At 48.6% G+C, this 16,232-nt stretch overlaps 1 protein-coding gene across 1 annotated transcript; it reads right to left on the reverse strand.

Moving 5' to 3' along the window:
* Nucleotides 1-1,413: 1,413 nt before the first annotated feature.
* CST3 (cystatin C) lies at nucleotides 1,414-3,970 on the reverse strand. The gene is made up of 3 exons (XM_054395930.1): nucleotides 3,737-3,970; nucleotides 2,912-3,025; nucleotides 1,414-1,853 (listed from the first exon to the last, which is right to left on the reverse strand). The coding sequence occupies exons 1-3, from the start codon at nucleotides 3,968-3,970 to the stop codon at nucleotides 1,776-1,778; spliced, it is 426 nt and encodes a 141-aa protein (XP_054251905.1). The 3' UTR covers nucleotides 1,414-1,775.
* Nucleotides 3,971-16,232: the final 12,262 nt, after the last annotated feature.

The following is a 16,232-nucleotide window of genomic DNA, read 5'->3' on the forward strand; positions in this document are numbered from 1 at the left end:
GCCCAGCCACATCCTCTCGACCTCACAGTCGGACTCAATGGTCTTTTCCCACAGTGAGGTACTGGAGCAGGTCCAGAGAAGGGCAATGAAGCTGGAGGTCTTGTGAGGAGTGGCTGAGGGAACTGAGGTTTAGATTGGAGGAGGCTGAAAGGAGATTTTTTTTGTTCTCTACAATTCTCTGAAAGGAGGTTGGAGCCAGGTAGGTGTTGGTCTCTTCTCCCTACTCATAAATATTATGTTAATTGTGTAGGTTAATTGTGTGATTCTTCTCCCTACTCATAAGTAACAGGGCAAGAAGAAATGGCCTCACATTTCACAATGGGAGGTTTATGTTAGGTATCAAAAGAAACTCCTTCCCTGAAAGGGTTCTCAAATACTAGAAAAGGGTGGTGGTTGAACCCAGTCCCTGGAGGTGTTGAAAAGGCAGAGATGTGGTGCTGAAGGACAGGGTTTAACACCAGACTTGGTACAGCTAGATTGAACTCAATGATCTGAAAGGTCCAACCAAAACAATTCTCTATTTCTGCACCCACCTCTGCTTGAAAAGGGAAGCTGTCATGATTCAGACACATGCCAAAGAAGCTGTTCCTCCAGCTCTGCATAGCTTATTTCAAAAATTAAGCAACCCAAGCTACTGCCTGGACTGAAAGGGAAGTCCTGCAGCTTTCCGCTCAAAAAAAGCTAGGCGATACAATCTGCAAAGACTAGCTGATGTAGGAAGAAAGGGTTCCTAAAACACCTTGAAGGAAGCACAGGAAGACAGTTCTTACAGCACAGCTACAGAAACACATGAAGCCTTCATAGAATGGTTTGGGTTGGAAGGAACCTTGAAGATCATCTAGCCACAAACCCCTCCCTGCCAAAGACAGGGAGACCTTGCCACAGACCAGTGTAGCAGCCAGGACCTGAAACTGTGAGTCTTATTAGTAAAAGTTCGGACTGATCTTCTCAAGGTCAAGTGTTTCATACTGTACTCTTCTCAAAAGCAGATTGCTTCTGCAGTGAAAAACACCTAGGGACTTACTTAAAAATCTTACTCAAAACCTGTAGCAAAGCTGGAGGCACTGTTTATCTCCTTTGTGAGCATAGAATGGTTTGGGTTGGAAGCGACCTTAAAAAACATCTAGTTCCAACCACCCTGCCATGAACCTTCCACTGGACCAGGTTGTTCAAGGCCTCATCCAACCTGGCCTTGAACACCTCCAGGGAGGGGGCATCCACAGCTTCCCTGAACAACCTGCTCCAGTGTCTCACCACCTCACTGCAAAGAATTTCATCTCAATACCCAGTCTGTATGTCCTCTCTTCCATCCTAAAGCCATTCCCTCTCAGCCTATCACCACAAACCCTTGTCATGATTTCCATTCCCTTTCCCTCCATTCTTCAGGCACAATGGACTATTCACAAATCTAAGCAAAAGAACTCAGGGAAAATTGTTACAGCAACCAAGTCTTATGCTTACAGTACTCACAGAACAGGGATACCAAGAGTTAGTTTGTTGGGGGTTGTTTTAAAGAATCAGATTTCTGATGTTGGAGTTACTTTATTGGGAATGCTGTAGGAAGACCAAACAAAACAGCTGCTCTAAGATTGCAGTTACAAAGACAGAGTGGAGATCTTACTGTGCTTAAAAGTTACATAGTTTATCTTGCATAGCACAAGCATACAAAAATAGCTAACAGACATTGATAAGTTTGTGTTATTGCTTTTTTTTTTCCCAAATCCTTTTAAAATTTGAGCAACTGGTTGCTGGTCTTTGCTGGAACCAAGGCAGGCTTACTTGCACTCCCTCTCCAGTAGTTCAGTTTTATTCAGCCAAGGAACAGTGTACACTACAAACTTACAGACGGTGTGCTAAGGAGAGAAAGAAAAGAAAATGTAGTTATCAGAGCATAAAACTGCCATCAACCGTTGTTCTACAGAAATCCACTACCCCACACAATCTAGCCACTTCCACAGCTCCCCAGATTTGCACTCTCCCTCAGTATTTTGGAACACCACTCCTGTCAGTACCTGAGGAAGATGAGTAAACACAAATATGGAAATTGAGCAGTCAACACTTCTGAAGATCAGGTTACTGCCTTGACCCATTCAGACAGAGGAAAGCTTTCAGCATAGGTAATCCTCCAAGGTAAACCGGGAGGCACAGCTGGCCTGGATGTCTACTTGTCAAGCAATCCCTGCTGACACGAGCTTCCAGCTGGCAGCTGCGTGGATCAGCTCTGTGCAGTCACCCTTCTTGTACATGCAGGCAGAAAGGGCAAGTACACAGAGAAGCTAAGCCTCTCACTGTGATTAACACAAGTAATTAAATATTAGAGGAAAAACTAGACTCAGGTCAGGTCAAGACAGGCCTATTTGGTGCTCTCATCTCAAAAGCTGGAGTACCCCTTGAAGATCATTGCTATTAATGTCCATATAAGAGCTTAGTGAGCACAGAGAACAGGGGAAGCCTGCCTCTTGTGAGCAGTGCTTAGCCCAAAGCACTATTCACCATAATGGAAGGCCCCCAGGAAAGCTTATGTCAAACCAAGCAAGCTTACAATACCACAGGATAAAAAGAGTGATATGAAGACTCCAGACACTGAACTGGGAGTCAGGAGAACTACAGGCTTGGCAGAGTTTCCTCCACATATTCTTGTGAGGCAGAGGACAAGCACTTTAAAAGGATTGAGTCCTCCATGCGCTCCAGCCTCAGATCAGCACTTACAAAACAGGTTAGAAAGCCCTGCCTTCTCTGTCATCACCACCTGGGAAGACAAGTTCTACAAGGGGAGCACCTTCAGTTCCAAGCATGAGGTCTCTGATCTCCACTGAGACAGGCAGATGACAGTGCTCATACCTCTTACCAAGTCAGCCAGAGGGATGAGGGTGGAAACCCAGGGGCCACTACGCCATGCTCTGTAGCTTACCTTAGCCAGCTGGGGTGAATCAGGGAAAGCACAGTCCTGGAGATCAGCTGCTGGCTTTTCACAGGTTGTCCGGGCAATCTCAACTTCCATTATGTACTTGACTCCAGCCACAATCTGCAACAAGACAGGTAGGCAGAAGCAGCTTTATTTGCAGCACACACAGAAGGTCCCTGTGATGAGAAAAGCCTAGAACACAGGCAGACAGTTTTCTGGTGACAGGATGAAAACCAGACTCCAGAAGGAGGGGGGAGTCTGTGTGGCAACTGCTACCAAAAAAAAAAAGGGACTTGGCAGCCTTGCAAAAACAGGAAACAAAATCCAAGTAAACAAGTCTCAGAGTGCAGCTTCCTTAGTCAGTAGAGACTTGTGTTAAGTCATCAGCAGCATGAGGAAATTCCCAGCTTCTTCAGTATCACACAAGGACATTTTGATTACAGAATCACAGAACATTAGGGGTTGGAAGGGATCTTGAAAGTCCACCCAGTCCAACCCCCCCTGCCAGAGCAAGATCACCTAGAGCAGGTCACAGGAATGCATCCAGGCGGGTTTTGAACATCTCCAGAGGAGGACGTTAGCAATACCTCGGAGATTACCAGTATCTAGGGAATAGCAAAAAAGGTTTTATTCACTGTGGGGAGGAGGGGGAACGGAACAGCTTGGATAACCCCCTCAAGCTTGAGGCCTGCTCCTTCTCCAAGGAAATCCACAGGCCTCATTTCCAGTTGTTCCCTGGAGGGTGCCAGGCTCGACCCATGCTCACCCGGGGCCGCAGGCAGCCGCCACTATTTCCAAGCCGGTGCCAGGCCAGCTGGCGAGCGAACCCACCTGCTTCTTGGCGCTGATGATCCGCACCACCCTGCTGGAGTACATGTCGTTGCTGGCCTTGTTGTACTCCTCCATGGCGAAGCGCAGGGCCTGCTGCAGGCCCTCATCGTTGTCGCCGTCGCTGATGGTGATCGGGGCCCCCACCAGCCGCGGGCGGTACTCGCTGCCCTGCACGGTGGCAGCGCACACCAAGGCCGCAGCCAGCAGCGTCAGACAAACTCCAGCCCCTGCCATGGCGCAGTTCGAGAGCACCGCTCCCAGCCGCCGCCGCTTTAAGGCTTGCGGGGCGGGGCTCAAAGCACACCGCCCCCGGCCCGCCCCTGCCCTTCCCTCCAGCACGGAGCCTACCCGCGGCAGCAGCGCTGCTGAGTGCCCCTTGCTGGCTCGGGAAGAGCCTGCTGTAGGCATCACAGGATGTTAGGGGTTGGAAAGGACCTCCGAAGATCATCAAGTCCAATCCCCCTATTAGAGCAGGGCCATAGAATCTAGCACAGGTCGCACAGGAATGCATCCAGATGGGTCTTGAAAGTCTCCAGAGAAGGAGACTCCACAACCTCTCTGGGCAGACTGTTCCAGTGCTCTGTGACCCTCACGGTGAAGAAGTTCCTCCTCCTGTTGAGGTAGAACCTCCTGTGCTGTAGTTTCTATCCATTGTCCCTTGTCCTATCCCAGGGTGCAACTGAGCAGAGCCTGTCCCCTTCCTCTTGACACCCAGCCCTCAGATATTGATAAACATTTATTAACTCCCCTCTCAGTCTTCTCCAGACTAACCAGCCCCAGGGCTCTCAGCCTCTCCTCACAGGGCAGTGCTCCAGTCCCTCAATCATCCTGCTAGCTCTCCATTGGTCTCTCTCCAGCAGATCCCTGTCCATCCTGAACTGAGGAGCCCAAAACTGGATGCAGTACTCCAGGTGTGGTCTCACCAGAGCAGCGTAGATGGGGAGGAGAACCTCCCTCCATCTGCTGGACACACTCCTCTTAATGCACCCCAGGATCCCATTGGTTTTCTTGGCCAGAAGCGCACACTGCTGACCCATGGATAATTTGTTGTCCACCAGGACTCCCAGGTCCTTCTCTGTGGGGCTGCTCTCCAGCATATCACCTTCTCACCTGTGTTGGTGCAGTTTATTATGGGATGGGAGTTGTCAGGCTTTGGGCCCCAGAGCAACCTGTACACTGGAGGAGACTAAGAGGGGATCCAATCAAGTATTGAGAGAGACCTGGAGAGGATGGAGAGGTGGGCTGAGGAGAATCTTGTAAGGTTCAGTGTGGCAAAGTGCACCTAGGTCAGGGCAATCCTCAATATCAATACAGGCTGATGAAATTGACAGCAGCCCTGCAGAAAAGTACTGGAGGTACTGGTAGATGAGAAGCTGGACATGAGCCAGCAAGCAAGCATTTGCAGCCCAGAAGGCAAATGGCATCCTGGGCTGCATCAAAAGTGTGGCCAACAGGTTGAGAAAGGTGATTCTGTCCCTCTGCTCTGCTTCAGTGAGACCACACTTGGAATGCTATGTCCAGCTCTGGGGCCTCCACACAAGAAAGACATGGACCTGCTGGAGTGGGTTCAGAGGAGGGCCACCAAGATGATCAGAGGGCTGGAGAACCTCCCCTCTGGGTACAGGTTGTGAGAGTTGGGGCTGGTCAGCCTGGAGAAGAGAAAGCTCTGGGGAGGCCTTATAGCCTCCCCAGAGGAGGACCTACAGGAAGGCTGGGGGGAGAATGTTTAGAAGGGCTTGTGGTGATAGGACGAGGGGCAATGGTTTGTAACTGGAGCAGGGGAGATTTAGGTTGGACATAAGGAAGAAGTTCTTTCTAATGAGAGTGATAAAATACTGGAACAGGTTGCCCAGGGATGTATATGGTTGAGGAGATATTCAAGATCAGACTTGATGTGGCCCTGGGCAGCCTGATCTAGTTGGAGGTGTCCCTGATCACTGCAGGGGAGTTGAACAAGATGGCCTCTGAGGGTCCCTTCCAGCCTGATGCAATCCATGAATCTCTGAATATTTAAGGGGTGAGTGTCAGGAGGATGGCAACAGACTCTTCTCAGTGGTGTCCAGGGACAGGACAAGGGGCAATGGACACAAATTGGAACACAGGAGGTTCCACAAAAACAGAAGGAAAAACTTTGTCCCTTTCGGGCTTTCAGAGCCCTGGACCAGGCTGCCCAGAGAGGTTGTGGAGTCTGTCTCTGGAGGCATTCCAAACCTGCCTGCACATGTTCCTGTGTGATTTACACTAGGTGATCCTGCTCTAGCAGAGGGCTTGGCCTAGATGATCTTCAGAGGTCCCTTCCTTTGTGTGATTCTGTGGGAGCACTCAGGGTGCCCTGGGACAGGCGAGGTGCCTGACCAGAAGCTCCCCTCCAAAGTCCCTCCTGGTGCTGCTCTCTTTTCTCTTCAGAAAGGCCAGCACTGGGAGGAGGAGGAAAGGTGTTCAAGTACCCCTTGAAATGTCTCTGCACTGAGGAAAGGCCTGTGCCCTAAATCCATCTTGCTTTTGGAAATACACCTGTGTTCCCTGTTCCTCGGGGCGGGGACAGGAGGTACGTGAGAAGATGGCACTGGCAGTATGTTGCCCATGGCCCTCCTCAGTGGAATGGGTAGAGGGAGGATGTTTTCCTACATGGGTCCGGGAACTTGGAGACTTTTTCCAGGGTCTGCCTCCTCATGGCTTATTCTAGCACTTATTTCCCTCTACTGTGGAGGGAAAACAGAAACCACAGCACATTTTGAGTTCCAAATGTGGCTCCAAGCACAAAACATCATGTGTCATCTTGTCCCCACAGCATCAGTGTTACCTCATCTACACTAATTGCTCTGCTGAAGGTCAGAGAAGCATCTGTGGCTGGGGTGGCTTCCCAGACAGACCACCTAACTTGCAGCCTCTTCTCGTAACCACAAGTCTATCTCCCCTACTCCTTCGGGAATGCTAAGTTTGGAAAGCCAGGACCTGATACAGCATGAGGGGGATAGCTCCAGTAAGATAAGAGAGGGAGATGTTTTGCACCTAGCTATTCTCAGCACACCTTACAATGAAAGGGAACGTGCGTGTGCACTGACTGGAAAGGCTGCCTGCATGCCAGCAAGATCTAGCATGAGAGTTAGCACTGGAAAAATCCCCCTGCTTGACAGCAAGCTGTGCAACTAATTCAACAACAGGGTGTTTGGGTAGCTTTTATAGCCAGAGAAAGGCATGAGCACCATCAAAAGCACCAGAGGGGGACCAGGACATAGGTATTGGGGCATGAGCCAGAGCTGCCAGCAGCTGCAGGAGTCTGTCTCCATTTATCCTTTCCCTAACTGGCCTTGGATCCAGACTGGATCAGTTTAAAATTCAAGGTTAGAACTCACCTGGTGTCTTTAGAGGTGAAGGTTTCTCTTTTACGCTGTCAGTGACTGCTGCCAATGGAACCAGCTGGCTCTGGACCTAAATCAGTCACTACACCTCCAATGTACCTGCCAGGTCTCTTCTCACCTTCTGAGGCCTCCATCAAGCAGTGATCCAGCTTCCAGCTGCTGGAGATGCTCATGCAGCACATGCAGGGATCTGTGCCTCACACTACAGCACAAGGGAAGCACTGTAAGAGAGAAAAACAGTGCCTTTGGGATTCAGGGAGCTTTGACTTTGCAGGCAAAGAAGCAAGCAAAGTTTGAGCTCTGCTTGGAACACCTCATTGGACTTCAGGTATCCAGCGTGGCTTAAACTCCCAGTGACAGCCAGGGAGTCAGCTCTGAGTACAGTCCTGGTGATCTCATAGTTATTTCTGCCAGCAGACATTGTGTGCAAGGTACAGGATGACACTGCTGTGTTCCCTCTCACCTCTGCTCTGACACCACAGCATGGCTAGCCCTGTCTGGCCTCAGGAATCATAGAATCATCGAATCATGGAATCATAGTATCATGGAATCATAGAACAGTCTGGGCTGGAAGGGACCTCCAAAGGTCATCCAGCCCAACCTCCCTGCAGTCAGCAGGGACATCCTCCACTAGATCAGGTTGCCCAGGGCCTCGTCAAGCCTCACCTTGAATATCTCCAGGAAGGGGGCCTCAGCCACCTCTCTGGGCAACCTGTTCCAGTTATCCACCACCCTCATGGTAAAGAACTTGTTCCTAACATCCAGTCCAAATCTGCTCCTCTCTAGTTTGAAGCCATTGCCCTTCATCCTGTCACTGCAGGCCTTTGTAAACAGGGTTTCAGTTTCTTCTCACACACCAGTCTGTCACTGGCCCAATAACTGATTCATGCCACAAAGCTACTCCAGCAGAAAAGACAGAGGAGGAAGAGAAGACTCGCTCCAGTGTACTGGTTAAACCACGGCATTCAGCGATGTGAGGGGTGGTGACACCTTTGGGGACAAAAAGGTTCATCCTCTCCTCATGCAGATAAGCATTCATACAATATGGAAGAGGCTCCACACATAGAATAACCATCCTCTCCAAGACAGGGACCATCTTGCCCCCAAAGAGGGGACATCCTGGGCACATATGTGGAAAAGTTTTTGTCTGGAGTTTTATGAAGCTAAGCTTTCAGCCTGGGTTTCTCTTCTCCCTGTGAGAAGTACCCTATGTACTGGCCACTCACAGGTGGGCAAGTACCTCTGCAGAGTTTCAACCAAAAGTTTCCTCCTTGACAAACCACTGCCTTCAGCTTTCCCAAGCTGCAGCTGAGGCAAGGGAACATTTTCCCACGCTTAATTCCCAACCCCCTTCCTGCATGCTGCAAAGAGCCTTGCCAGAAACACTCTCTGCCCTCCTGCTCACACTTTGGCTGCTTTTGAATCTAGAAGTAAAGTTTACACTCAATTTGAGAGAGGGGGAGGGAGGTCTCAAAGGCTGCAGCTCACTGGCCACAAGGACTGCATGGCAAGGGAGAACCATCCCTGAAATGGCTAGAAATTGTGCCAGGGGAGGGTTAGGTTGGATATTAGGAAAAACTTCTACTTCTTTCCTGAAAGAGTGGTCAGGGATTGGAACTGCCCAGGGAGGTGGTGGAGTCACCATCCCTGAGGGTCTTCAAGAAATGTGTGGATATGGCACTCTGGGACATGGTTTAATGGCCATGATGATGCTGGGTTAGCTGTTGGACTCAATGATCTTAGAGGTCTTATCCAACTAAAACAATTCTGTGATTCTATGATTGAACCCACTGCCAGTAGCAGTGCTCAATCTGTCACACCCTGCTTTCTCCCCCCCACCCCCTCCAAAAAAAAAAAAAACAACTGCACTGGGCTCTTTGGCATTCTATCACTGTGATCCTTAAGAACACTTATAATCCCCACTTAGAGTTTCTTCCCCAGGTTCAAGTCAAACCAAGCAAAGGAGTCTGCTGGATTTGTAACTCAGGAGTCAGCTTGGCCTCTTTCTGCCAAGTGACTTTGGCAAGTGCTAGAGGTTGTGAGCATTGATATCAAAATTCCTGCTCTCCACCCTTGGTCTTTTTGTATTCCTCCAAAGGGAAAAAAAATATCTGGAGACCAGGTGGATGCCTGTCAGCTTTCTGTAATGTCTGGAAGAAGCTGCACAATGGTCAGACGCCACAGTGTGCTCTTACTCAGTCAGCATCACTTCTTCATTCAGTTGACCACATACAACTGCAAAAACAGAGCTGGCCAAAGCTCACCAGTGTCAGACCCTGGAGGTTTTTTTGGTGCCAGGATTTCTCTTTGTCTTTCCTAACAAATGCACCAACATTTGTTCTGCAAAAGGGCAGCTGACAGAGTCTATCTGTGTCACAGTTCAGAGAATCATAGAACTGTTTCAGTTAGAAAAGACCACCAAGATCATCAAGTCCAACCATCAACCCAACACCACAACACCCTTTAAACCATGTTCTCAAAGTGCCAAGTCAGTTTAATGCTATGCAGCCAGAGTGGTAGCCATGGTCTGCTTGTCCCATAGACATTCCACCTCTGGAAGAATCAATGCTGAGACTCAAAGGAGAATGAAGTGAATAAATTCTGCTGGTCTCTCAAGGGAGCTGCTTCAGACTCATGAACTACTCATAAATTTGATGTCAGCTGAAGTGCTGGTTTGCTTCCACAAGGTCTATGTTGAAGAGGATCATTTCTGGCAGGACAGACAGCTGGTTGGGGAAGAAGTAACATCTGGGGTACTGACATGGGGACAAGTCAGCCCTTAAACACAGCCCTGAAAGTCAGCTGGGACACATTGTGAATGACCAAGGCTGGAGGCCAAGAATGACCTTTGATGATCTCAAAGATTTCTTCCAACCTCAACAGTTCTATGATTCTATGATCCCTCTCTTAACATAGAACCATAAAATGGTTTGGGTTGGAAGGTATCTTAAAAATCATGCAGTTCCAAGCCCCCCACCATAGGCTGGACACCTCCCACTAGCCCAGGTTGCTCAAGGCCTTGTCCAACCTGGCCTTGAACACCTCCAGGGAGGGGGCATCCACAGCCTCCCTGGGCAACCTGTTCCAGCACCTCACTATTCAAAGGAACAATTACAGCTAACTGCAAAGCTCTGAAATCCTGTGACACATCTTTCAAAGCAGAATGAAACAAGAATGTTTGAACAAGAATCCTCCCATCAAGTTTCTCCATGAAGCTGATCTCTGAGTGACCCTCAAGAATAAATATTTTCTGCAATAGAGGCAGGAACAATGAGAAAAGCAGGACTGAACACTAAACATTAGCTTTCATTTGCTCTTCACTGAGGGACAACAGACTAAATCTCTGCCTTTGCATTCAGATGCCTAAGTGTTCTCATGGGGAAATACTGTTTTCTGGAGTCCAATTGGAATCTCTCCAGGAGCAACTTGTACCCATGACTCCTTGTCTTTTCCATGGGACTCCTTGTAAAAAAGGGAGTCTCCATCCTGCTGGCAGCCACCCTTTATGCACTGGTATATAGTAATAAGACCTCCCCTAAGCCCTCTCCCTCAAGGCTGAACAAATCCAGCTCTCTGGCTTTCCTCACATGCCACGGCTTCCAGTCTTCTGATCATTCTTCTGGCCCTTTTCTGGACACTTTCCAGCCTGTCCACACCTATTTTGTGCAGCAGGGACCAATTCAGGGCCCTTTCTTTGTTCTCATCTTTTAAAAGGGGGGGTGTCTGAAATCCAGGCAGCCAATTTGAAGGCCCCAGGGAACCAGGGCCATGGCATGGCATGTACACATGCCTTCACATGCTGGCAAACTCTCACCACAAGCAGCCAGGGTGGCTTTTCTGGATAGACATTCTTCATCTGGAAAACACTATGTGCCAGGACTGGCTTCAAAAGCACAAAGAGCTTCTCTGAGCGTATTTCAGTCCTGGCAGTACAACCAGGTTAGTGAAAACCCTTCCTCCAGCCCCTCTAAGGCACAACCATCTTTTCTTTGCTCTTCACAGTAGCCTGGAAGGAGCTAATGACAGTCTGATTTTAAAGAAGCTTAGCACGTAGTGCTGAGGGTACCTTTCAGGCAACCCAGTGGGAACAGAGCTTTTAGGAAACACAGGCCCTCAGTCTAGGTGTTGAGCTCTCTTGAAAGCACAGCCCTTGACTGCTTGGGAAAAGCAAACAAAAAAATAGGAAAAGCAAGTGCAAGTAGCACTGAGCCCTGTTCAGTCACTGGCAGTCACAACCCTCACTACAAGGAGGACATGGAGTTGCTGGAACAGGTCCAGAGAAGGGCAACCAAGCTGGTGAGGAGTCTGGAGAACAGGGCTGGTGAGGAGCAGCTGAGGGAACTGGGGGTGTTTAGTCTGGAGAAGAGGAGGCTGAGGGGAGACCTCACTGCTCTCTACAACTACCTGAAAGGAGGTTGGAGTTGGCTTGCTCTCTTCTTCCTAGTATCAGCTGATAGAAGGAGAGGAAATGGCCTGAAATTGTGCCAGGTGAGGTTTGGGTTGGATATGAGGAAAAATTTCTTGGCTGCTAGGGTGGTCAGGCATTGGAACAGGCTGCCCAGGGAGGTGGTGGAGTCACCATCCCTGGAGGTGTCCAAAAAAATGTGTGGCCATGGCGCTTTGGAACATGGTTTAACAGCCATGGTGGTGTTAGGTTGACAGCTGGACTTGATGATCTGAGAGATCTTTTCCAAGCAAAACAATTCTATGATTCTGTGATTCTAATTAAAGGGCCACCTAAAACCTCAAGTTTTTTATTGGCTGAAATGAACCCCTCCACTATGATCCCAGCAGAGCCAAGGCAATTGGCAGCCAGATGTCAGTCTGCTTTGGGTTGCACAGCACAGTGCAGACAGACCCAGCAGTCACAATAGGGTTTGGGGTGGGTTTTTTTGAACAGACAACTGTTGTGCTGCCAAGTAACTGAGCTCTTGTTGGAAGACAAACCAATGGTGCACATGCTGGATGTATTCACAACCCCCATATCTATGCACAACCTCTGTGCCAGGTTTTGAAGTGGTTGCAGTTTTTGTTTGCTCAGCATTTCAGAGTAGCAAATTCTACCTGGTTCCAGCTTTTTTTGGGGGGGATATGAGCAAGCAAAACTCTGGTCTATGAAACAACTGAGTGCCCAGAACAGTCTGTTCTCAAGGGGTTGAACTTGCCAGCATGATTCCTGGCTGCTCCTCATTAGAAAGGACTTAAGCTCATTTCTATATTGCGTGTGTTGGATTTGGAGCACTCGGCAGGGGCAGGGACATTTATTCTGGTTAACAATTGGGGGAGAGAAGTTCTTAAGGAAGTCAAGGTAAGTTGCAACCAAATCCAAGCAGTCACTCAATACCAGACAAACTGGGATAGGTGGAAGCTAAGGTAGCTTGCAAACAAAGCCAAGCAGTCACCCAATACCAGACAAACTGGGATATGTGGAAGCTGAGATTTTTCACTCAGGAGGGAAAGGAAATTGTGATCAACCACCAAATTCACCCAGCCAGCTGTTCACGTGTGTACATTCAGCAGAGAGACCAGCCAGTCTCACACATCAAAGGGCCTTACAGAAGAGTATATCTAGCTACATAAAAACACCATACATAGGAAGCCTCCACAGTTAATCTTCAGGCCAGGCTGCACCCTCACATTGACAGCCAGTCAGCCTTCAGGTTTCAGCAAGCTCAAGGCTCATTGTCAGAGCAGAAATTCTACTCAAAGTAGAACGTGGTTATTTGTGAGGGAGCAAGACTGCTTCAGATCCAGTAGCTGGCAATCTGTTCGCTCCAGTCCAACAGTTTTAGTTACCCAAGCAGGGAAATAGGAAGCCAGATCACAGCAGGCAATGCAGCTAATGGCACAGAGCTGTAATATGCCACTCTTTAAGGCACCAGCCTTAAAGAGAAACCTTTAAGAAGGCTGCAGGGAATAGCAAAAAATGGGTTTCAGTGCCTAGGAGGTAAACCCTTACCTGTGAAGCTGTCCAGAAACAAATACTTGCACAACCTTTTCACAGCAACCTGTGTGACACACACTTTGGTAAAAGAAAAAAAGGAACCAAAAGCATTTAGCTGCCCAGCTAACAAGGGCTCATCTGAGCAGAAAGAATTAAATTGGGTGAACATGAGGAGAAAAAATTAATTTGTGTGAGTGGATCTAGACAAGGGGATTGAAGCACCCCCAGTAAGTTTGCAGGTGACACTAAGCTGGCCGGAGTGTTGACCAGCTGGAGGGTAGGAAGGCTCTGCAAAGGGACCTAGATGGGCTGGATTGAAGGCCTGACTTCAATGAAATGAGATTCAAGAAGGCCAAGTGGCCAGGTCCTGCACTTGGGTCTCAACAACCCCATGAACACTCCAGGCTTGGGGAACATGGGCTGGAAAATGGCCAGCAGAGAGAGACCTGGAGGTGCTGGTTTTCAGCTCTCTGAACATGAGCCAGTGTGTGCCCAGGTGGCCAAGAAGGCCATCAGAATCCTAGCCTGGATCAGGAATAGTGTGGCCAGTAAGAGTAAGGAAGTGATGGTCTCCCTGTACTCAGCCCCAGTGAGGCCACACCTTGAGTACTGGGTTCAGTTTTGGGGATCCTCACTATAACAACAACACTGAGGTGCTGGACAAGATCCAGACAAGAGCAACAAAGCTTTTGAAGGGTCTAGAGAACAGCTCTAGTGAGGGGCAGCTGAGGGAACTGGGGTTGTTTAGTCTGGAGAAAGGGAGGCTGAGGGGAGACTTTTTGCTCTCTACAACTACCTGAAAGGAGGTTGGAGCCAGTTGGGGGTTGGTCTCTTCTCCCTAGGAACAAGCAATAGGAGAGGAAATGGCTTCAAGTTGCACCTGGGGAGCTTTAGGTTGGAGATTAGAAGAAACTTGACTGAAATGGTTCTCAAAAACTGGAACAGGCTGCCTAGGGAGGTGGCTGAATCCCCATCCCTGGAGGTGTTTCAAAGAGCAGAGATGTGGTACTGAGGAACATGGTTCAGCACCAGCCTTGGTAGAGGTAAATAATGGTTGGACTCAATGATCTTAAAGGTCTTTTGCAACCTAAAAGATTCTATGATTCTATCCCTTCTCAGATTGCCAGCTGGATAATAATTAGGCTTTCATGAACATGACAGCAGGGCAGGGACAAAGAAGCTTTAGTTTCATTGTTAGGGCTATTACAGGGTCAAGTTATTAGAGGGTCAAGTCCCAGGCCTTTCACTTAAAATCTTAAGAGGCCAGTGACCATGCTGTGGTGTTGGTGGGCCCCAGGTGGACCTTGGCTGGGTATTTTGACCTCCTCACAAACCTGTGTGCAGGCTTGACAGTGTTGCAGTTATTTGTTCAGCAGATGCCCTCCACTGAAATAATTAAGATCAGGATTAAGGAGCTTTGGCACAGTGTTGCAAGGAAACATGCAGAGCCCCACTGCAGGACCCCCTCTGTCATCTCTGGATGGCTGCTGGGTTTATGCTCATTAAGTCATTCACAAGCAATTGGTAATAAGTGAGGAAACATTTTCTTCCTTCTCTACCACTCAAAAAATATACTTCTCCAACATGAAAGCTTTTGCTTTTACAAGCCTAGCTGTTAGAATACATTCTTATTTGCAGCCAATCCTTCAAATAGATGTCCCTAACCCTCCAGCTGAAGTCTCTTGCCATCTGTACAGGCACAGAGAATCCTGTGAAATGCAGCCAGACCATTTTCCAGCTAGTGAGAAGGGCAGCCAGAGCATTTCCCTGTTAGTTCTATCATAGAAATGTTTTGGTTGGATGAGATGTCTAAGGTGGATTACAACAATCAACCCAACACCACCATGGCCATTAAACTGTGTCCCCAAGTGCCATGACCACAAATTCCTTGAATACCTGCAGGGACAGTGACTCCACCACCTCCCTGGGCAGCCTGTTCCAATGCCTGACCACTCCTGCAGGAAAGAAAATTTTCCTAATATCCTCCCCTGGCACAATTTCAGGTCATTAACTCTCATTCTGTCACCTGTCACTAGGGAGAAGAGACCAATCCCCACCTCACTCCAACCTCCTTTCAGGGAGTTGTAGAGAGCAATGAGGCTTCCCCTCAGCTTCCTCTTCTCCAGACTAAATAATCCCAGTTCCCTCAGCTGCTCCTCACCAGACCTGTTCTCCAGACCCTTCACCAGCTTCACTGCCATCTCTGGACATGCTCCAGCATTTCAATATCTTTCCTGTAGTGAGGGCCCTAAAACTGAACTCAGTCCTCAAAGGGCGGCCCTACCAGTGCCAAGTACAGGAGGACAATCACTTCCCTACTCCTGCTGGCTGCACTATTCCTCATCCAGGCCAGGATGCTGGTGGCCTTCTTGCCCACCTGAGCACACTGCTGGCTCATGTTCAGGTGGAAGTCAACCAATACTCCCAGATCCTTTTCTGCCAGGCAAAACTATGGGCAGCTGTGTCTCAGTTGGACTGAAAGATAAAATCCCCAGATTAATTGTAGGGTAGGGTTTGTGTATCAAGCTTATAAAGACAGGGACAGTAGAAGTTGGCAGGTGAAGGTATGATGGTGCACATCAAGAGGTATACTGCTATGGGCCATCTTCCCAAGTTTGCTTATGCAGGTAAACATAAGGCCATGTGTTCTTTGCAAAAGGATTTATTGAAGTGTGAGAGGTTCTGTCCTCTGCTCTCCTGGTTTGGCCATTCCAAACATGCATACAGAGCTCTGCTCTGGGCATGGAGTTTCAGAGTTTGGCTGCATTTTCTAGGAAAAAAAAAAAGTTTCCATTCTTGCAGTCCCTTGCACCTTATCATAGAACACTCCAGGCCTGCTATCTGCATTTCTCTAAAGATAATTCCATTTACCACAGCCTCTTGCTGGTTTCTGCAGGGTGGGGAATCCAGCCTGCAAAGCCCTAATCTCTGCACAATATTCAGGCCCAGGAAACCAGGGCCTGCAAGAGGGCCACCAGATTTTGCTGTCACTAAGCAACAAGATAGCAAACCTCAGGTGACGAATTCTGAGGAACCACACTGCCAAGAGCTAGGAGATTAACTTCCAAGTATCTCCAAACCAATACAATCCAAACAGTTGTGGGTTTATTTTATAATCTGCTTTTCTAATGTATCAATCATAAATCACCAGGTAGATGTCTCAGTTTTCCTCTGCCAAATTGGCAGCCAG

The sequence above is a fragment of the Indicator indicator genome, chromosome 2 (assembly GCF_027791375.1).
Source record: "Indicator indicator isolate 239-I01 chromosome 2, UM_Iind_1.1, whole genome shotgun sequence".
Taxonomy (NCBI): Eukaryota; Metazoa; Chordata; class Aves; order Piciformes; family Indicatoridae; genus Indicator; species Indicator indicator.

Coding starts and splice junctions, on each gene's coding strand:
- CST3 (XM_054395930.1), bottom strand. CDS start 3,970: ATGGCAGGGGCTGGAGTTTGTCTGACGCTGCTGGCTGCGGCCTTGGTG. Junction 3,026..3,736: donor TCATCAGCGCCAAGAAGCAG/GTGGGTTCGCTC, acceptor GTCTTGTTGCAG/ATTGTGGCTGGAGTCAAGTA. Junction 1,854..2,911: donor ATTCACCCCAGCTGGCTAAG/GTAAGCTACAGA, acceptor TTCTCTCCTTAG/CACACCGTCTGTAAGTTTGT.